Source organism: Cyclospora cayetanensis, unplaced genomic scaffold (genome assembly GCF_002999335.1).
Source record: "Cyclospora cayetanensis isolate NF1_C8 unplaced genomic scaffold, CcayRef3 CcayRef3_contig_132, whole genome shotgun sequence".
Taxonomy (NCBI): Eukaryota; Apicomplexa; class Conoidasida; order Eucoccidiorida; family Eimeriidae; genus Cyclospora; species Cyclospora cayetanensis.
In genome coordinates, this window is record NW_020312073.1 from 23,876 (window position 1) to 46,224 (window position 22,349).

The 22,349-nt window shown below is 50.8% G+C and overlaps 2 protein-coding genes across 2 annotated transcripts; one reads left to right on the forward strand and one right to left on the reverse strand.

Annotated features, from left to right (window-relative positions):
- Positions 1-923: 923 nt before the first annotated feature.
- LOC34620271 lies at positions 924-8,015 on the forward strand. The gene is made up of 9 exons (XM_026336536.1): positions 924-1,107; positions 1,255-1,751; positions 1,948-2,069; positions 2,105-3,892; positions 3,944-4,097; positions 4,233-5,378; positions 5,519-5,916; positions 6,048-6,726; positions 7,854-8,015. The coding sequence occupies exons 1-9, from the start codon at positions 924-926 to the stop codon at positions 8,013-8,015; spliced, it is 5,130 nt and encodes a 1,709-aa protein (XP_026192321.1).
- A 1,673-nt stretch (positions 8,016-9,688) lies between these two features.
- On the reverse strand, positions 9,689-13,391 carry LOC34620270 (myosin-A). Its single transcript, XM_026336542.1, has 7 exons — positions 13,302-13,391; positions 12,348-12,822; positions 10,757-12,156; positions 10,485-10,630; positions 10,233-10,365; positions 9,895-10,082; positions 9,689-9,740 (listed from the first exon to the last, which is right to left on the reverse strand). Exons 1-7 carry the CDS (start codon positions 13,389-13,391, stop codon positions 9,689-9,691), a joined length of 2,484 nt encoding a protein of 827 aa, XP_026192327.1.
- Positions 13,392-22,349: the final 8,958 nt, after the last annotated feature.

Consider the following 22,349-nt stretch of genomic DNA (forward strand, 5'->3'; position numbering starts at 1 on the left):
CGTATTTGCTTCCTCTTGCAGCAGCAACAGCAACAACCCCACCAGCCGCAGATGCAGCACCCTCGCTGCTAGTGCGCCTTACAGGCGACGCTCCCATTGTTGCTGCTACCTGCTGCTGCCGCACCGCCTTGGTGGAGCACGACCAGATGGAGCAGGGCCAGCATCAGCAGCAGCTGCTACTGCTCCTTCTCACAACGCAGTCTCTGCTTGCCTTCGCCGTTGTCTTGCTACAGCAGCAGCAGCAGCAGCACACACGACATTGTGGTGTGTCAGTTATGGACTACAGGGCGGGCGGCTGCTGCCCGATTTTGCTGCCTGTTGGTGTGGCAGCACAGCAGCAGCAAAACGGCAGCGGCGGCGGGATCCAGCAGCAACTGTGGATGGCACAGCTCGTTCCCCTGGAGGATCTGACTGTGAGTCTTCCACCGGATATTCGTTCTTTGCTGAAGGAGCAGCAGCAGCGCCGGGAAGAGCAACAGCAAAAGCTGTACGGACGCCCGTGGCATATTGTGCCTCGGCTCTTTGCGCGGCTGCAGCAGCAGCATCAGAGTTGCTGCATCGCTTACGCCTGTATTGGGGGCCAGATACTGCATTTCTGCTTAGACCCCCAGGGCAGTTGCAGCACCGTGAGACGACTCCCTTTGCGGTTGAGCAGCCGCTGCAGGTTCACCTGTTCCTGTACTTCTCGTATCAGCGACGGCAAGTTCACCAGCGGGTGGGAGCAAAGTGTCGCGTGCAGCGCCTGCACCGCCGCTGGAGCAGCGTCAGTGCAGCGGCAGCAGCGACTAACAACAGCAACTGACGCTGGAGCCGGATTTCGGATGGTGGAGGCGGTGACAGAGAGGCTTCTGGTGGCAGCTGATAGCCAAGGGAATATCTACTTGTTGCAGCTCAACGGGAACACCGAGGGAGGCCTTTTCAGAATGGTTTCCAAAGGCGTTGCTGCCCTGTGTGTCGGCATGCTGGTGATGGCGCTCCCACTACGGATGCTCGCTGTAGTCTCTACTGTTGCTTCTACTGCGCGCGAATTTTCATGTGCTCACTTGCTGCTGCGTTCCAAGGGCTCTGGTGCCCCCCTACATGTCGCTCGCGTGCCGCATTCCCTCGGTCGTGTGCGGGCTGCTCTCTAGATGGTGCTCCGGCTACCGATGTGCTGCACTGTGCATGTATGCCTTCTGTTTGATTGTGTTGGTGGCTGCCTTTTCGCTGTGCTGCATTGCAGTTTCCGGCGTTCTGCCCCCAATGTCGCGAGAGGAGCAAAAGATCTCACACGGGATGCAGCAGGCCCGGTAGAAGCAGCGAGGTCGTCGCCGGATGCGGCAGGAGCTGCAGTTGGTACTGCAGCGCCGGAGGATACGGGATGCTGCGCTGGAGGCGTAGATGGCTTCTGTCCAGTTTGCTTCGAGCAGCTTGACGACACAGCAGCAGCTGCAGTTGCCTTACCACCCTTGACAGAGGATGACGAGCGCCGCTCTTCAAGGCCCCCCGCAGCTGTGGAAACCGTAGCGTACATGTCTGGGAAGTGCTGGAAACAGCGCTTGCTCCCACCAAATCAGGAGGTGCAGCTGCGGGAGGATTCACTGCAGTTGGAGGAACTGATGTGTTCCTTCACGCCTGAGATGCAGCCCCTTCTGACCCTTATAACATCCCGAGGTGATCGCGTGGTGCTCCTTGTTGGAACTGAACAGCAGGCTGCTGCTTTTGACTCTGCTAGCAGTAGCAAGATTCTCAACGGAAGCCCGGACATAGGGGCACAATTCTCGCTTCGCATTTTGTCAGTGCTGCACTCCCCGGACGCACTGCAGTACCATCAAGAGCTGCAGCTGCTTAGCGCTTGCAGCAGCAACTGCACCAACACCATGCCAGCAGAGCACAGCTTTCGAAAGGAGCAGGTCTTGCAGGAACCGGCTGTCACAGTGTGCAGTAACGGCCTATTTCTGTTTTCAGAGAGCCGTGAGCAGCAGCTGCAGCAGCAGCCGCAACCCACTGCAGCGGTTGGGCAGTCGGCGTTGCTGTCTCTTCGTGTATCTTGGCCTGCGGATTCCCCAGGAGGAGAAGAAGCAGCAGAAAGCTGTCACTCTACTGCGGCCGCTGCATCTCATCTGCCGGCGCACCTACATTGCTGCTGCCTTCTGTCTTTGCGCTCCCCGCTGTTGGCAGCAGCCGAGGACTGTTTTGTCTGGTGGCCTTTGCAGCAGCCACAACAGGACAGCAGCAGGACCAACAGCAACCTGCGATTGTTGCTGGAGGGGCACATCGAAGGCTTCCCTGAGTGTGCCATGCTTCCCACAGCAGCGTCCGCAGCATGCAGCAAGGAAGCGGGAGGAGTGGGCGCAGCGGCCGAGACGGCGACCTGCAGCAGCCGACGGTTGTGGCTTTTTACCTCCACCGAGTTCCTTTTGGTAGAGGTCACTGCGCGGAGCAGCAATAGGCGGGATAGAAACAGCAGTGTATGCTGCAATGCAGTGGGTGCAGCGGCGGAAAGTCGCGCTGCTGCTGCACTGCGGGCTCACAAGGCAGCAGCAAGGGCAGTGTGGCAGCAGCGGCACCAGCAACAGGTGCGCAGCGTGAGGCGCCGCATGCAAACCGAAGCAGATGCTGCTGCTGCAGCAACAACAGCAGCAGTGGCTGCGATCGAGTTCAGGCGGGAGTTTCCCCTGGCTCTTCCCGCAGCCCCTCGAACCTCCTGGGGTTGCTTGCTGGAGTTGCTGCGTCTGCGGCCTTGTAACAGCGGCGGCAGCGAGAGCGCTCTGTATGGCGACCACTTGCCGCGTTTGACACTTCTTGGCGACGCAGATGACAACAGCAAGAGCAACAGCAATTGTCAGCTGCAGCAGCAGCCCCGGTGGCTGGAGGGTTTAGAAATGCGTCTAGCGATGCTCATTAGCCATCTGTCGAAATCCCCTCTGTTTGCCGTCACTCATCAGCAACAACAGCAGCGGCCGGTATGCGCGCGGCCCTCAGCCCTCTCAACACTAGTTGGCTGCCCGGTAGTGAGCTCGCTGTCGCGCTTACCATGGAGCGGCGTTCGCTACTCTTCGCGTTTGTGGGATGCTCGTGCGAATCTGCAGGGTCGAGATGAGGCTTGCTCCAGCGCTTCTGCGTGTAAAGTCACGCTTGGGGGGGGGCCACCTCTCGTATGCCGGCTGCCACTGCCGTACCTTGAGTGGCTTTGCGAGCAGTTGGATTTGCTGCTGCAACAGCTGCTCCTTTTGGTGGGGCCGCAGGCATCGACGCTCTCTGCTTCTCTCGTGCATGCCCTTGTTGCGGCTCGCCGTCCACCCTGGGCTACAAGCAGCGGGAGGAGTGGCGGTGGCTCTGTGTCACTGGAGCAGCTCGTGGAGTGTATGGACAGCTCAGGCGCTCTGAAGCGGCTGCAGGCTGCAGCCCCCAGCGGCCGTGACTATGAGCAGCAGCTGCTGCGGCTCGTGGGATTTGTGCTGCTGTTACTGCTGCTGCGGCAGCTGCTACGTCTGGCTGGAGCCATTGAACGTCTGCCTCGGAGCAGCCGGATTACAGCCTGGGAGGAAGCAGATGCTTTCTGGAGGGAGCAGTGTGGCGCTCGTACTGCGCTTGCACGAACTCCAGTAATGACGGCAAGGGAGGTGCTGTCCTCGCGGACAGTGTGGCAGTTGCTGAGGTGCAGGGCGACGCAGCAACGACTGTGGCGGTGCATGAGCACTGCCCTTCTGGTGACGCAGAAGCAGTCACCGCCGCTGCCACTGCAGGGAGGCGTCCAGCCTACGCTGTACCACACATCCACAATTAGCAGCCCCAACGATGCGCTCTCACTCCTCTCCGCATATCCATGGTCCGTAATTCGAGTTGCAAGCGCACCAACTGCAGTTCCAGCATACTTCATAACTGTACACGTCAAGGCAACAACAGCGGCGTAGCATTTGCAAACAATTCAGTTTTTGTAAGGCGTTGTGGCTGTTCTCAGGGTGATGGCCACAGCGGACAGCCGCGCGCTCTTTCGTTCATGGGCCGCCGTATACACGCAACAGTACGAGCAGGAGGGCGATAAATGTATGCTCTTGCTGCAACTTGCAAGTTCACTGATGTGCCGTTTTGCGGAGTGTGGTATTGAGCAACAGGTAAAAAGCAAGGTGCTGCTCCTGCTGCTGTTGCCGCTGCAGTGATGGTTTTTATTGCTGATGCTGGTAATGCTGTTGCTGCCGCTTCGTGGAAGGCTGCCTTGCGATGGTACTCTTGCGTCTGCTTCTTTTCAGAGGGCGCTTCTGACCGAATGCTTGTTGCAGCTGCTGATGCAGGAGGGCTCTTCCTGTCCAGCAATGCAGCTTGCGACGCAGCAACTGGTTGCAGCTGCAGGAGCAACGCCAGCAGCAGCTACTGCGGCGACTGCAGCTGCGGGGCATTCTTCTGCCGGAAAAAAGTTTTTTGACGTATTGCAGATCAAAGATATCGTCGAAGCTTTTAAAGAGGCCGTCCATCTTGCTTCTGTTGCCCTCAGCGACAGCAGCAGTAGTGTGTCGGGCTGGCAGAAACTGCTCCCGCGGGTGCTTTCATATTCCTGCAAGGAGCATCTGTTGCTCGAATTCTCGACACTGAGGGTATGTGAGGCACCTCCACAGAAGCAGCAGCAGAAGGCGGTGGTGGAGGGGCTGTGGACAAGGTTGGAGAAAGGCGGCGGGGAGGGACTGCCTCTGCTGCTTCCTGACGAGCTGCTTCAGTGGATTGCGCTTGACTGCCTCTTTGAAGTGCACCAGCAGCAGGCTTCACAGTGCAGCAGAGAAGCAGCTGCCGCTGCCGCCTCGGCCGCTGTTGCTCCATTCAACCAGCAGCATGATGCTGTGGCTGCCGCATGTGCCATGCTGGACAGCCCCGTCTGTTGTGGTTTGCTGCTGCATTGCCAGCCAGAGGCACTGCAGCAGTGGGCTGTTTCTTCCTTACTTACCTTGTACTCCAGTGAATGTAGCAGCGGCAGCAGCAGCAGCGCCGGAGCCTGTACGAGCACCTCTGCGCCCTCGCTGGTGCGTGCTTACCTGCACTGCTGCTTCAGCGCGGGCCTTGTGGCTCAAGGGGAGTTGCTGGCGCAGCTGTATGGGCGGCAACAACAGCAGCAACAGCAGCACTTACTGATTCTGAGAGCAAGCATATACACGGCACTGGCAACGACAGAAGCGGCACAGCAGCAGCCGCCACTGCCAGTAGCAGTCCGATGCAGCGCAGCAGCCCAAGCTCTGCAGTTGCTGAAGCAATATGTGGAGGGCAACTTCAATGGACGAGCCTCCGAGGGATCCACAGTCCATTTGGCATCTCTTTTTTCTTCTCTAATAGATCCAAAGCAGCACCAAGAGGAGGAGGAGACGGAGCTGCTGCAGCAGATCATTTCATCACTGGAGGCACTCCACACGGTATACGTCCATCGCTGCAGACGCACTGACATGAGAAGCAGCGATAGAATAAAGCGCTGCCTTTGGTGCTTCTACCACAGACAAGGGTTCTGAGCTCTTGATAATTCCTGGTGCAACTGCTGTTTGGGTGTTTGGTACAGATCCTTAGCGAGATCCAGCTGCCCCTGTCGTGCTTCGTGGCGCAGCGAGAGCTGCAAATGCTGCTGCAACAGGAGGGTGCCCAGCAGCAGCAGGTACAGCAGCAGTGGATAGCGTCTCTTTGCAGCCCAGAGGGTGCGGTGTGGCGCCTGCGGTATTCGCTGCTGCCGCTGCCGGAGCTCTTCAGGTTTGCTGCTTCAGCTGCTGACGGTCCCCATCTGGCACTCCGCGCGCTGCTGCTGGACTTGGCGCTGCACCTTCCTGCAGTTGCAGCAGCAGAGCAGCAGCAACAGCAGAAAGTGTTTGGAGCCGCGGGAACGGTTCATGTCGCAGCTGCTGCGTTACTCTCTAGGCTTTTCGTTGAAGCCTCAAATCCGAAATCTCCAAGCTTGAAAGTCGGGTAAGTGTTCACTTGTACTGTTGCTGTTGGCCCTACTTTTAGTGGTGCTTTGATTTTATTCCATTTGCTTTTTGCTGGAGCAGGCCTCCTCTACAGCTTGGCTCGTGGTATATGCATTGTTACTGCTGCAGGCTGCTGCAGCAGCAGCTACCACCAGCGGCGCATGAGCTTAAAGAAGGGCCCTTGTCGCTGTTACTGCGTTGTTGCGACTTTGCGTGGACGGGGCTCCCTGTCCCTTCGCGCGAGTCCTTTGTTGCAACGGAAGCAGCAGCAGATGTGTTGAAGAGAGGCAACATGCAGGTGCGATGCTGTCTTGAAGTGCTCCATGCCGTATGGCAGCAGCAGGCACGGCAGCAGCAGCAACAGCAGCAGCGAGCATCCTTGCTGCTGGATGATCTCTTGTTAATAGCTACTGCTTGGCGCCGCCGGGACGCACCGGCCCCGCTGCCAGACTTGTTTGCGGTGTATATCCAGCTCCTCTCCGAGAAGGCACTTATTCAGCAAACCTGCGACATTTTCAATGCACAGCAGCAGCAACAACAACAGCCATTCTCTCCGGCGACATTGGCTACTGTGACTGGCCACCTGCAGAGGGTAACCTTGCGTCTGTTGCTGGATTGGGTGCGAGAAGCAGAGAATGGGGGCCCAGCTTTGCAGTATTTGGATGCCGCAATGGATTCCGAGGTTTTGCTGCCATTTCTAGAGGGGTTCGGTAGCGATGGGGAGTCCAGTTCAGAGGAGGCTGAACTTGTAGAAGCCGCCAAACTGGTGAAGGCTCTCTTACTTAATGCATGCAGAGGCCTCAAGCCCGTGGAGCCTTTGCAACAGCAGCATACACTAGAGCAACAGCAACAGCTGCTGCTCTCACACTCTTATGACCGCATTCTCGGAGCTGCCCCGCTGCTGCCCCGAGGCCTTGGGTGATGGTTCCCTCCTTGATCTCGAGGGATTTGTTACATAATTGGCCAGTGCACTCTACACATGGAAACGCTGGGCGTGAGAGCTCTCACCTGCTTATGCTGCCTTGCGGTTCTTTAAGACAAAACGACAAGAGGCTTTTTACTCGAGAAAACAACAGACCTTTTGTTGGGGTGGTCATATGCTAGTATGCGATATCCGGTCTTCAGATTGCAGATACGGAGGCTCCCCATCCAACAATGCTGCCTTCCGCCAGCGCAGAGTTCGTAAAGCTGTGAAGGCCTATTGGTATATGTGTGCTTACAAAGAAGCAGTAACCGAGACAGCCCAGGTGTGGGGACAGGGCATGAGAAGATATTTTTACTGCAGGCAGCCCTCTGGCATCTGACTATGTATTCACTTTCTCGTTAAACCTGATGAGAAAGCTCCATCCATGCTCTGTGTACATTTGTAATTCTTTGCTGAAACGATCTGCATTAAGGGACGATGGGCTGCGGAGTGCCGGCTTGAGGCTGCTCGCCAAAGATGTGAGTGGAAAAACAGCTTGAGAGGCATGGCAGCAGCATCAGAAAGGGAGTAGCGCTGTAGGAGTGAAAAAGCAACTGGTGCCTATCCGCCTTATACTTCATCAGAGCCATCAACACAGGCCGATGGAGTGCGAAGAGTTATCCAAAAATAAAAATGACTGGGCGCACGGATGTGTATCAACCTAAAATGCAGCAACTGGACATTACCATTCTGAAGTAGCTCTAAGGAGAACCCACAACTGATGACCAGTCAACTCTTTATGAAGGCATTTGGTAGGAACATTTGCAGTGAAATCAAGTGTCTGATCGAGCAGGGATTGAACACTTAAATCGACGACTCAGTTGAGGAGCTGCAGCGTCGATAATTTAGCACTGAATCGACTGCTTGGTTGCATTAGTTGCGTGTGCAGTGCCATTATTCGTCAGTGGCTCAGCCGTGCATATCGTCGGCCACATCGATTTTTTCAGTAATGTTTTCATTCCTTTTTCTAGAAGAGTAATGGGAAGCCTGAGGCAGGAGAAGGCAGTGGGAGCAGTGGAACTGCGACCACGACAGGTGTTGCGATTTCAAAACACATCATGCCAATTCATTGCCATCAGTTGCCTGAAGAGATAAAATCTACTTTTTATCATCTCATTGCATTAATGGTCTAATGTGCTTCACGAGGTCACGACAGAGCTCACTGCTACAGCGAGTAGGGCATGAATTCGTAATTGTATTGCTTGGAAACAGATGTGAAAAATTGAAAGGAATATCTTTAAGAGTGCCGAATCATATGGACTTCAAATGACTCCGCTCAATAGTGGCTTTGAGCCATTTTACAATATTAGTTGAGCAAAATAATGTATCGTGTTGTCGCCTATAAGAGCAGGAGAAGATAGACGCAACAGAAAATCCAGTCGGCTGAAGAGTCGAATTGCAGTATTTGTAGTATGGAAACTGAAACGTAGTGCTGGGATAAGGCCAAGTCAGCAACGAAACGCATTGCTCTACTTGTTGCAAGTGCAAATACAAAAATCATGGAGACCCTCATTATTATCTACATCAGAATCCACATGCGGTGGTATTGACAACCCTGGTGATGAGACAACGTTCACTACAGCTCCAAATAGTACACACATCTTTCGGGTCGAATTGTGGTCTAAAAATTTGTTTTGATCAGCAACAGCACTATTTGCCTTTGCCTGCTACGGTCTCTACACCCAAACATCGCAATCTAAAACAATACCAGAGAAAAGCTTAGAGCTACCAAACGGCTTTATATGACTCTCCTTGTGGAATATGCCTTGTTCGAAGTCTCATACTGCACTGCTTCGTTGTATTTGCACGTACGTCATGAATGACAGACTTCTCAGCATGTTTGCTTACTAGTGAGGCTGTTTGGGTCCGTACCGCTCCAGCATCCATTACGTTCTATAAAAATTGACTTCATTTGCGAATAAACACGAGACAGCAGAAACTAGAATGGTGCCCAATGCTCCGGTGTTGCTTCGGCTGCGAAGCTAGCACGATACTCCCTCTAGTTGCAAGTATGATAGTTTTTAGCAAGTCCTTCAGTATGGCCTTGATACCGCTTCACCTCCGTACCCATTGCATTTGAGCTACCATACTGTGCGCGTAGCCCAAGAGGACTTGGGAAGTGGGAGATCGGGATTATCAATGTAAATTGCGAAGAAGAGGGGAGCGGAGGCATCTGTCTGCCATTTGAAATTGCCGGCCTAGGACAAGAGAGCGGGTAAGTGCACTTCATGAAGGCCCTAATTCTTGCTGCGAACTTTTTGGGAGCAGTGCGACTTTGTAAAAGAACCTAATGCTTCTCAATATGCAACTTCTAGCGAAATCAATCCTGGCTGGCTGCACGACGAGTGAAAATTTTCTCATGGATTAATAAATGCGAGTTCGAATCGTCCCAGTTGTCTGCCGTATTCTCCTAGTTATTTCGCATTACAGATACACATAGATAATGAGCGTCTCACATATGCAATAAATCGAGGGTTGTAGCCTCAAATTGTTGAAGAAGTAATGCTTCTTCTACGAAAGGAGCACGGCTACAAAACTACGAGTATTTCAGATACAGGTGGCACTACTGTGGGCTCGCCATCTCGCTCTCGTAGAACAAGTGCCCTAACTTGCTTTAAAATAGCGACCACTAAACGCAAAAGTCCCAAGGGCCCCGTCCAACAGGCGCACAACCGTTTGCATTCTATGCCGCTCCCATGAAGCCCACTGTGTTAACATTTCCCTTCTTTACAACCCTATGAGCAAGGGTTCTCCGATGAACTGCTTGTTGGTTGAGAAAGCTCCCCCTACTCATATAAGCTGCTGCTCAGAAGAGCTTTTCAATGGAAGTGGGGGATACGTTGTGGTCCACTATATGCCTGGAAACACGCACAACATACCAGTACACTCAAAACGCAAATATATAACTGTACAGAGTTGGGCATCATACCGCGGTGCACCAACATTAGGCTACAGAAGGCAATATGATGTGCTGCCTCAATTTGAAATGGCGGAGCTCGTATTTTGCATTACCTCCTAATGTGAGCCTGAGTTCTGACGATGTAATGCTTCTTCTTGGACATAGCCTTGGCCAGGCGCAATCTCATGTAGCATGCTTCAAGAACGCTCACTAGAGGCGTCCACGCTGCCAGGCACTGACGCTGTATGAGAGTCAGGTGCTTCGCTGCTCCTTGTTTCAGGAAAACCATTGTGCTCCCAATCTGCAGGGAAATATCATACACACAAACCGTTTGATGCATAATTGACGTCAGATAAAAACGGATGCAGTTGGTTCAGGCTGAGACGGAAATGTGAGCGCAACTTCTGCCAGGATGAACCAACAATCCAAAACTGTGATCCTTTCCCCCCACCTGGTATTCGCCTTTGGTAGCTTTTGCCTTTTCGAGAAGAGCCTGGCTCGCAGCTTTCGGAGAAAGAGATTGATTTTCGCAAATGCCAAGATCGATGAACTTGAACTGATAGAGGAAGTCTTTGAAAGGACGTCTACGGGCACATATGCAAAACACACCACACAGGAGTGTGAAAATGATATTACTACCAGCTAAACACGGAATACGGTGTGGATTGCTCAGTATGGTGTTTGCGAAGACCGATGGACTCACCTGTAAGAGAAGCCGATTTGCCTTAGCTGCAGGGCCTCGAGGACTGAGAGTGCATGTAGCTGGATTAGAACCTTGGATTGAACCCAATCCAAAGGCTTCTTGGTGTCATTTGGTTTCACACATCTCACGAAGTGTGGCTCCGTACTCTGAGAAACAATCAAAATGCACAGAGTGCAGCATGGGTATCGGTTTTACTATTTGAAGGAGACGCAGACAGGTATAGCGACTAGTGTACTGACACCCCGGCATTGCAAGTTCAATAAAAGGCGCACATTAATAAGTTCCATGAGGGCCTCAAGCTGCCTCAGAAATTGCGAGCCAATGAGCTGGCCCTTCGCCATTTTCCCTTTCTCCATAACAATGCCAGCAAACAGGTCCTTCACGACGAGGTTTGAAGAAGCCTGGACTACCTCCATGATTTCTGCTCGTAGTACGTCCTTGTTTTTGAAAAGGAAACTCTCTCCGTTGTACTGAATGTCTCCGATAGTATGGCTAACTAGGAAGTTGATGTTAGGCGACACCTTGGCTGGTTTGAACTTGGTGCTGTTCTTGAAAGCAGTTTTGCAAGCTGCCACAAACTTCTCATCACCTCCTCCTGGGGCCAAGCATTGGTCCTCTAAGGTAGAAAGAATCGAGCACTTTTTGTCCGTTAGCACGCTAATAACCTCTGCATTGGAAGTGTACACCAGTTCGGCTGTCGATACGCCCTCCTCCTTGTACAGCTTCGCCTCACGCGCAAACACTATGTCCACGAAATTCTTTTGCAGCATTTCGTTAGTGACATTAATGAAGAATTGCTCCAGCGAGTTATTTTTAAACACCTCAAAGCCGAAGATATCAAGCATGCCTAGAAACTTAGAGAAGCCCTCAGGTGGCTCAATGGACTTGTTGAGTTCCTTGATAATCCAGAGGAAGAGCTTGTCGTAGATGGCTTTCGCGAGAGACGATTTAAGCATGTCTCCGTCGGCCTGTTTCCAGCGGCTTTCTACTTTCTGGTTACCGGCGTATGTGACCTTTAATGTTAGCTCCCTCAGAATCGCGTCTGCGTCGATAAACAAGAGCCTGCAAGCATTTTGGAATGTCTCTAGATTTTCCCCCTCAATTCCTGCGGCATCATCAAGGCCACCTTGCTTTGTGGCCGTGACTTCTACGTTACCAAGCAGAAGGACACCAGACACGATACTCCATACAGAGTTTATTTGCTCCTCCGTCAGCGACATCGACTGGAATGCAGCACAAACGTCGTTGTACTCTGCAAGATCATCAATTCCAGGAACATCGAAGCATTTGGGATTAATATACTTGTATTTATCCAGAGGCAACAGGTGAAACTTCTGTTTCATGGACGCATCAGCTCCCTTGCACAGCTGATAGAAAATATGATACGATCGCTCCTGTTCGTCTTGAGTAAGCACTCGAGACTTCTCTAGCAAGAAAGCGACCACACTGCCATAACGAATACCTCCTTCCTTAGCCACATCGAGCTGCATAAAGCGACCGAAACGAGAAGAGTTGTTATTACGGATTGTCTTCGCATTTCCGAAGGCTTCGAGGACGGGATTCGCCGCCATAATGGCATTTTGAATTCGTAGGTCCATGGCTCCTCCCTTTGCCGTGGCAAAATATCTCATGACCTGCTTTGTTGCTTCGGTCTTCCCAGCACCGGATTCGCCTGTAACCCCGCAGCAACGAAAAGGTTCACGAATCACAAATAAACAGAATGCTGCCAGCTGAGCTGCACGTAACCAAGGCACACCAGGCGATTTGTCTGTGCAGCAGCTAGGACTAACACAAAATTTTTAGTGGGATGCACGTCAAAGGCTAGCTTAGAGTGGCCATGTTTTCATGTGGAAGAAGACGTACCAGACACAATGATGGTTTGTGACTTGTTCACTCCGTGCAGGTTGTCGAGTGCCACTCTCGCTGTGTAGAAGACGTGCGGAGGGAGGTTTGTGTAGTCGACCGCATCTCTGTATTTGCAGATATATTCTTTGGTGGTATTTCCCAAGTCCTTAAAGGGATTAATTGCAACTACCAAAGGATCAGCGCAAGTGTAAATCTGGTTTTTCATGTAACGAATGCGCAGGAAATCGAGCACACACGGGATATTTGTATGGGGGAGCATCCCAATATCTCCGTACGTCATAGGATCAATGGTGGAGTTGACGTTCCAGGCGTGGGACTGAGGGACTTCGAAAGTATCGCCGCTGCCCTGCGGCTCTATCTGTTGAACCTGTAGGACTTCTTTCGTAGAGCCAGGCTGTACTACACACTTGGCAAACATAAGATTCGGCTGCTGCTGAACAGCTGGCGCCAGGTCTGTCCATATTTGGAAACCCTGAGAAGCCCCACAGAGTCGCGCATGAAGCGACAAGATTCGTGTACTTTCCTTAATGCCCTACCCATATACTGCAACCCAGCAAAAGCGCATGACTGTTCAAGGCTACTGGCTGCTTCATATACATGCATTTTCATATAAATGAGCCACCACCCGGTGTGACTGCGTGGTGGCCTTGCCCCCGGATGCAGTGATGTAAGCTCCGACAGCACGATCCAGGATACTGCTACATCTCAGGTAATTGTACGATCATGTCGTAGGTTGAAGATCCACACTGGTACTCCTCTACGTTTTGTTCAGCTATACAAGAACCTAATTAGCTTTTGGCCATTGGCTTCCTCATGAGGTGGTGCTTTCTGCCGCGCCTGCGACTATGCTTGTGGCTCTTATGCCTCATTGAGACTGTCAAGCCAAAAAGCAAGCCTGAGCTAGGATGAAGGGAAGGGCTGAGATATGAATGAATCAGTCGTGTCGCTGACTTTGAAAACAGCACCCGATTGGTCGAGCACATGGACATCTGAGACCTTCTTCTTGAGGCCCGCGGCCGTCTTCACCTCTTCCGTAGCCATTGTTGCGGCTGACCGAGTAGAATATTGGCAGCAAATGGCAGTTAGAAATGAGCGAATGCGAGCACTCGCAAACGCTGTCTACTAGGGAGCAGCAAAAGGTTGCAAGGAGAACTTGAATCGGCACGCTGTGTGCTGGACGCAGTGTGTATGGCGGGTCGTTTGCTGGGAAAAAGCGAAACCGCACATTAAAAGGCCATCCAATGATCAGACCTAAGCAGTTGTTCCTCAAGCAAATACGATTTTAAGGCCACGAAAAAGAAAACAAGGAGAAGTAGATCAATATCCACAGGGCAACGGCGCCGTGGCGCCTGGTGGCGGCAGTACTTAAACAATGTAGCTCGATGAGGAGGCTGAGTATTATTTGTGCAGCTTTTTGGTTCTTCCTTCTAGCAGCCCACGTAGAATATGTGAAACCATATATTCGTCATTCAACCGCCCGTTTTAGATGGGTTTCTGCGCCGGCTAACTCCTAACGCACCCTATCCTGCAGCTATCATCGAGGCCCTGAGCTGCAGCGAGTAGGCCCACTGGACTTCGTGAGTTGCTACTAGACCCTGAGAACCGCAAGTGATGCGATTAGGGAATTGATTATTGAATAACTCATTTAGAGAGAGGGATAAAGGGAATACCGAAGGAGCAAACAGCTTTCAAGCTGCGGCCAAAGAATGAAACTTTTGGACCACCACATGTGCATTCTAGATTCAAAAATAAACTCAAAAGCACCAACTGCAGGCAAAGCAAGGCTTGCCCTTATAACTGGGGAGTATGTAGCTCATTCCTTTTGGAGCCCAGGTTTTTGATCAGTTGCACAGTTGAATTTTCACTAGACGCAGCCTTCACATGAGTCGGCATCGCCTCATCCTACCCTGTTGTAGCGGGCCGAACCGCACTCTGGCACTTTTCACTGCAGTATTTATATCTGGGTATGAATTGGTGATGAATCGGCTATTTGGTGAGGCTGTTCGTGAACTCATTTACTGCAAAGTGTTGCTAGCTCAATAAGCGAAGAACAAGTAGTTTGTACGTTTGTGCGTGATCTGCTGTCTCTGGCTAGCTTAAACTGCTTTAAGTGTTGTAAAAGGCAAAAGCACGCACACCATATTGCCAGTATATCCGCTAGGCAAACTCCTGGGGGCGCGGTCGGGTCCACGACAGAGCTCTTTCCAAAACACAGAGTACTTTCCGTTTTATGTATTTTGTATCGGATGGTAGGTGTATTCCCAACTGAGATATTAGGTACAGTGTTACTCATGTGTATGGCAGTTGTAAAAGGCTCAACGGAAGATCAAAGGGAGCGCTGATTTCGCTTAGTGTGGACATCCAATGGGAACAGTGAGCCGGATATATCTACTTTTCCTGCACTCCTTATAGGCGTTCAGGAGCCCCCCAAAGGCTATCCACGCCCCCGAAAAAGCCTGCAACTTCTCCCTTCACCGTGCCATACCTCCCCTTGTCACCTTTGTCCACATGACTCCAATCTCGAATGGGGAGAACACATACGGAACGCAGAGCCGCACCTACTGAGCACTCAGGGCATTCGGACGCACTTGTGCACAGTTGCTTAGCTCACAGGCATAGAGCAGGTATTCATGTAAATTGGAGCCAAAATGCGTCATGCAGCAAGCCGATGGAATTTTAGAACAGCCAGCCACGGAGCCGACACTCACAGTAAATTCACTTTACTAGTACATCCAAAGTACTGTAACAAAGGGTCTTGCTGCATCGAAGATCTTAGCTGCAATGCCATTTGCTGCTCCAGTGAGTTTGCACTTTTGTTATAAACTGGTCAAGGTAAAACCAGCTGTTTGGTCCAACATATTTCCTTTCGTGCGTAGTCCCAGATACCGTGCTTTGCTAAGAAGCATCTCTCCTCACACACTTGCTTGTGCTGCTGCCTGGGTGGGTCCCTAGAGAGAATCCAAAACTTTAGGGAGAAAGAGAGCGTTACGGTCTCTTTGGCGCACCCAATATCGTCGACATACTCTGGTATCTTCGAGCAACTTTCGTTGACTGTTTACTATAGCTTGTTTGCTCGTAATGCTAATGCAAAAACAATCCACACTTCAAAACTTGAATCAGGCCGATAATCCCACCTTGCTCCACCCACAGCGATAGATGGCTGAGAGGTGCATAACATGTCGAAGGCTTTACGAGGAAAGCCGGGCTTGTGGGGAGTCCCACACGGATAGATGTCACACAGTAACCCGTAGCATCCAGCTCTGCCGGGACGTATGATTGTGAATGAGGTAGCTCATGGGTAGCCACAACAATTTTGTCGAGATGTATCACAGAACGACAATTATTCCCTTTCCTGGGTGGCCTCAGTAATGTATAATCGGTTAGCGCTGGATGAGAGCGGCGAAAAGGTTCATTTTCATTAGCCCTCTTTCTTCAGACCCGAAGCTATGCGACGCATTAAAAAGCATTCAAAGGAAGAAGGTGAGCCCATTTTCCTTTTATCCTTTTGGCTACTTGCCACTGTATCTGTCTTACCGAATATCCCATGCGTCATATGTGGAGGCGCAGTAGCCTCAGAGAGAGTTAGATTCAGTCTCCTTTAAAATGACATCGTGTAAGCTGTGTTAGGACAGCATCAATGGTATTCGTAGGGCCACTCCAAGAGTATGCATGATGAAATATCTCTCTTTAATTTTTGTTATTTGAGCTGGAAAATCGTGAAGGCCTGTGGTATGCACTGTTAGGCTAGACTGCATGGGGTATTGCTACATGCCGAGTGACTCACCACAAGATACAACAACGGACAGACCAGAGCTGCTAGTCTTTAAATTGTGTGAGAAATATGACCTGAAGTGGGAGCGACGTAGTGTGCAAACCCAAAGGTAAACAGGCGCGGTACACATCCTTGTCCATAGCATAAGCTAGGAGTCGGCAAAGATTTTAATTTAAGTGGCCTGTTCGGTTATGCCTCTAGGGGCTAAGGCCTTATTACATGGATGCAGCCAAACACCACCCAACAGCAACAGCTTTTTTCCTGGGAAATCAGGCGAACAAATCAAAATAGAACACAAACAACAGTGTGCTTAAGCCCAGCAGAGGGATGACCCTAGGAAGGATTTGTGTTTTGCTTAAGGTGGACAAATGGGTGAGCGCGCAAGTAAAAAATTAGTGAGGGGCCATATCTATAGATATGGAGAAATTATCACTCAAAGTACTGAAGATCCAAAGTAAGTGGGGTAAATATTATTCGTGGAGGTAGCGTAAAGAACCATCCAATGATTTCCACATGCAAGATTTGGAGGAGATGCCGTCGAATAACTTGCGAAGTGAGCTAACACAGGCTAGTAATACTAATAAAATCTGTACTTCAAGACAATACTTGCTGCATTCTACAAATGTGCCACCTGAAAACAGTGTTCTTCGATTTTCCGAGGAGGCGATAATGCTGCATCAAAATTAGCATTCGCAAAAAGGGCTTCAGACCCACTTAACAGGTTAAAGCCGCTAAATTACGTCGATGTTCTCGAGCCTCCTGTTAGCCACTCCATGAGTGCGCGCATCCCGCAACACAATACCAGCGACATCATTGGCAAATGCAAGAAAACCGAAGCCATAGCAGCTATGCCGAGCTATGGGGTCTAGGAGTAGCATCAGCAATACCCCATTCACCTTGGTGAAAGACATGTGCAAATGTGGCACTAGGTTAGGGAGGAGCAAAAACGCCCTCTCTGTCATGGTTCTTCAAATGACACGCTCACAGAAAATGCGAAGAGACACAGAGTTAAGAACGTTCCTGACCGTCTCAACGGACACACATACAGGAAAGGGACACTCTGGATAATATTTTGAGCTTCAAAATTCAGACCACTACTCCAAAGTTGGCACACGCAGCGGACATGAAAGGAACACTCACTCCTTAGAGGAGCCCACAGAAACACCAGAAACCACACTAGGACCAAGCAAGAACTGGTCTCTTACGTTGAATGGAGCTGAGCCCGCGTAACTAATTTGTTTGTGCAGTGCGACCACGGCATAACAGCGGGAGAGCTTCCTTCTACTGCGAAAGAGTAGACCCTAGGCTATACATTCTGTGGCGCGCTGGGCCAAAGACGGCGCTGAGCCTTCTGCGAAACCGAAGTACCAGAGCGCAATATAAGGCAGTACGCTGCACTGCTTGAATTCAATTCATTGAATGGGCCAAATTTTGTGTTTCGGCAAAAGGGATTCTAATGAAGCCTGCCCAGTTGCAAAGAAGGAAGTACACCAGTACACAATAGTATGCACCTGCGGCAGAGGATCCGTCGGTTTACCTTTCAGTCGCTCAAACTACTAAGTTTGGGCTTTCCGTGAAGGTTGTTTTTGAGCCCTGACGAAATACCTGCACACAGACCCATGCTTTTTACGAAAGTGTGGTTTTCACCTGTGCCTACAACTGTTATGGGTCAGTGCCATACATGTGAGCGCATACATCGTTTTTTGCACGTCGACTTTGGGCTAGGGGTTCCGTGGTTTCGTGTCTCATTTCACGCGTATTCTTCCTTTTCGCTGCCACTCTCGGTAGCTGCTGAGAATTCCTCCTTTGCTGTGCATCAAAAAACTCCGTAATTTTAAACACATCAGATGTACTTTAGTGCATAGATAATCACACCGGCTAACAATGGAGGTAGTCTTAGCAAGTACCCAGACAAGTGAAGAGCCTCAACATCCACATCGGCATTGTTGGGTTGAGGGGACAGGAGCTGGACAGCTCTAATTTCAGTTTTGTTTCGACGCTTCAAGCCCTTTTCATCTGTATAGCTTAAGGTCAAGAGAAAGGTGAGCTAATAAGCTTGCTACCTATCGATATCTCCCTGAGGGCTATACCCGCCTCAGAGCTGAATTGAACACACCGATGGCCGTGTTGTTCGGGAAAGTCTGCTAGGGGGTGCCATTCTCCTGCTAGTATATCTTACAAAACAAGTTCTACCATTGGGATCTAGAGCACAGTGTTTTTGCAGTCGAAAATGCTTCCCTGGCTGCCCCCCAAACCGATTACCGCCACAAGGAAGGAGGTGTTACACACGAGCGCGGTACATAGCAACGAACGCACGCAAAGTTTCGTCCTTTTTATTTATACTGCTAATAATGTAAAGTGCCGTCTGTGAGAGGAGACATCAGAACATGAACTCTAAACGCTCAATCTTCCACCCTACACGCGTTGTAGGGTATAGATGGAGGTAGTCCATAGTGGCGGCGGTAAGTAGGGAATCCCAAGCGCTGCTTCATTGACTCTCTGACTCTACCACGCCTTTTCTTCGCTGTTCGCTCTCATTGCCTCGATGATCGCTCCTCCACTAAACGCGCCATGAGCTTAAATTAGTGACCCGGCGCCGCTCCTCAGTGCGAGAAAACTCGAAAGCTTGAAAGCCCGATATCGCCACAAAGTCATTGGTATTCCGTGGTGAGTGGAAAACACGGAAGCGGTAAACACCAAACTGTAGGTGCTAAACCTCGATATGCACTGCGTGTCGTGTAAGCTCGACTACTTCTATCTCCTTCGGAACATCTGTAAGCGGAGGTCAAAGCGTTCGTGGTTTTCCTTATATCATTCTATGCTTTATGAACCCTTTCAATAAAGCAGGGGTAGCTATGTATACACCAAACTAGGCTTGGTTGCTGCCGCTTTTCCTTACGGGATATGCCTTCTGCCTACCTGCCGCCGCAGCAGAAGCAGCAGCACAAACTTCTGCTGACGGAGGATCCGTAGCAGCAGCGACTCTGTCAGGCAAAACGTCCCGCATTAGGCACTTAGCCACTGTGTTCCCACGATCTGTAGGGGAAGATACAGCAGCCGCCGCGCTCAAAAGTGTGCAGTAGCAGCAACCCCAGCGCCAACGCCATTCCAACTACGGCGTTACAGTACAGACCCAAGAAGGATCATAGGCAGGAGACGTAGCAGTCAGCTGCACCTGAAATTCGGAATGTGCCTTCGTCTACGGTGGGAGCATGAATCCTTTCCTTCGTATGATGTACAAAATTTCTCCATGTCCAGACTTCTGTTGCAAAAAGAGTTATGGGTTAAACCCAGCAAAAAAACAGTAGCGAAGCTAGTGATTCTACAGCGTATTGGTGCCAAAGGATTCAAGGGCTGGCGGAGAAGCAAATACTCCTGACCCTTCCTTTTGATACATCGCTTGGCTGTGACTTTGGCAGCAGTGAGTGTCACAGAAGTGCCCTCTCGTTTTCCCTTCTAGCAGAATGGATGCGATCCCTCTTGTGTTTACGGAGCATGGACACTTGAGATAACAGTTCTTGATTAACGATGGTGCTACACCCGCTGCTTTCACAGCCACCGGAAGCAGCATCTCACCAGCAGCAACCGATCCTGAAGTTCCAGTATGCATCTTGTGGTGCATTATCCAAAAGATCCTTGCAAAAAGCTCTTCCTTGAGATGCCGCGCGACACAGAGAGCATATCAGAGCAGTTTAGAGTGTGTAGTTTTATAAGCAAAATGAGCCGCATAAGTAAAAAAGAGGCGCTGAAGCAACTGCAGCTCCAGCACGATCGCGTACAGTCTTTCTGTGGTGGTGGTCCTGCCTAAGAAATGCACCCACTCAGCAGCAAACAGCTGCAGAATATCTCTGCGGGGCCAGAAAGACTAGTAAATTGCTTCTGTGCCAAGCATTTAAACTGCAACAAGTATAATACCAGCGGTGGCGAGTGCGGTGTCGGGAAGAGAAGGCGGCCACAAGATCCTGCAGCACTGAGTTCGCATTCTCCCCATGTATACCATATATATCGCTATCATTTGTAATAGCAGGAAGGGGGACTCCACATGACCAGCCCAATCTGTGTCGAGCAAAGCGCTCAGGCTTGCTTGGAACCTGGTGCGCATGAAGAGTGGCACAAGCACCAGTAGCAGCTGCAGGAGCAGTAACTACGGCCACAACAGCAGCAGTAGCAAGTGTAATAAAGGGGCTTTGGAGAACGTGAAGAGTTTTGGGCTCTTGCTATTCCAGCCGCAAAAGCGTCTGGTGAGGCCCCAAAACGATCCTCACTAGCACTAACATCACGAGGCGCACTGACAGCAAGGGCAATCGCACACGCTAAGAAAAGCAACCCATTTGCATTGGTAGCTGTCAACGCCTCCAGGTCAAAGGTGCAATCCGGCGTGCCTTTATAACCCTTCTGCACATTGAACATGCTATAACCGCTGCGAACCATCCTGAAGCAGATGGACATGCAGAGTGCATTAAAACCTGCAGAATTTTACCTCTTTGCACCAAGAGCAAGAAAACACCAGCACCGGCAGACAGCTGGCCTTGAGTTGCCAACGAAGCGAATACCTATGATTCTTTTTCCGAGGGTGGATGAGATTTATTCGCATGGGCAGCAATAAACGCATCCCACTATAGCAGTAACCGCGAGCGTTGCTGTTTTTGTGTCGGATCTTCTACACTGCAATGCGCGGACGTCGTAGCGAGCAACCCATGGAGCACTAGCAGCACGACATAGTTGTTATACAAAGCTGGCCTTTGGAGTAGCGGTCCTTTCAGGACCTGCATCAGATCTTACCGTAGTGGAGCTGTCCCGATTTAGTTGACTATAAGCGAACCACCGGCCGCTGGGCCATAGCTGCAGCAGCAGTATTGCACAGTGTTCTGATCTTACCACAAGTGCAGTGGAAGCAAAAGCATGGAATGACGCTCCAAAAAAGCTGCACTTCCCCTCTTCCAGCCCTCACCTCCCACCCACCCGCATCCTCTGCTTACGCACGCCGCCGGCCCGGCAACTACCGCTGCTGCTGCTGTTGCTTCAGATTTTATAAGGCACTGAGCACCGTTTAAGAGAGCTGATTTATATAGTCAGAGCACTCTGGAAAGCGGAAACGATTACAGAATTTCCCGCGTGAAACCATATGTCTTATTCACTACATCCGTGGCAGCAGCAGAGGACAATAAATCAACGACAGTCAAGGTATTCTGAGTGTATCTCCTGCAACCACTTATAAAGCATTTGTAGATGATCCAGAGAAGCAGGAGCAGCAGTGAAGCCTTGGTTGAAACCGGTCGGGCGGATGAAAAATAGGATTCGTGGATGCAAGCCCGCAGCAAGTGTTGTGCAGCCACAGCCAAGTAACCTGCACACCAAATTTTGCTAGGTATTACATGGCATCGCAGGGAGCGAAAGGCGGACCAACAGCGCAAGCAAAAGCAGTAGCTGCACAGGTAAAAAGGCAACCGCGCAATCGAATCGGCCAATGCTCCGTTCTGCTGTTGCCGAAGCAAGCGCAAAAGCTAGTCAGAAGACAATATTTACTTGAGCATCAGCTAGAGCAGGATCAGCAACGGCAGTGGAATCGAAATGAGCTGTGCAGGGCGATTGGACAGAAGTCAGTAGCTTTGTGCGCTGGTATTGAAACCTGAGCAGAAGCATATGCTTTGCTGGGTAGCATTTTGTTTCCGCTTCTGGTGGTGGTGGTGCTGGAAACTCTACAGTTGCACGGTAACGCTACACGTAAGTCCTGTCTCTGCATCATTAAAAAGGAACACGAAATCAATTAGTGCTGAAGGACAACGAGATGCTCAATTGCTGCAGGAAGGCTGTTTGGCTTTTTCGTTCTGACATACGTGTGTGACTTGTTGCTGGCTCAGCCCGGGCAGCTGTTGCCGTACAGTCTCCAGGTGGCATCGGAGAAAAGAAGCATATGTCACTCAAAAATAAGCGTTGGTATTTCCAGAAGAAACATTAGCCGCAGCACGTGGGTCTCGCATAGACTGACCTAGCTCGTACGGTGACGGAGAATGCTAAGAAGCAACGAACAATATGGTACAGAGACAGACGTGCTGCATCAGTTACAGCATCAGTTGCTGCTGTTGTTGCACCTGGTGCTTGGGAGGGAAACGTGCATGCTTACCGCGGCTGCACATTTCTCTCCCCCTTTTGAGCAAAGCTGAGAAGGCAATGTTACATATCCTTCCCTCATTGTACTAAGAGCTTTTCGATTGCATTGCTGCATA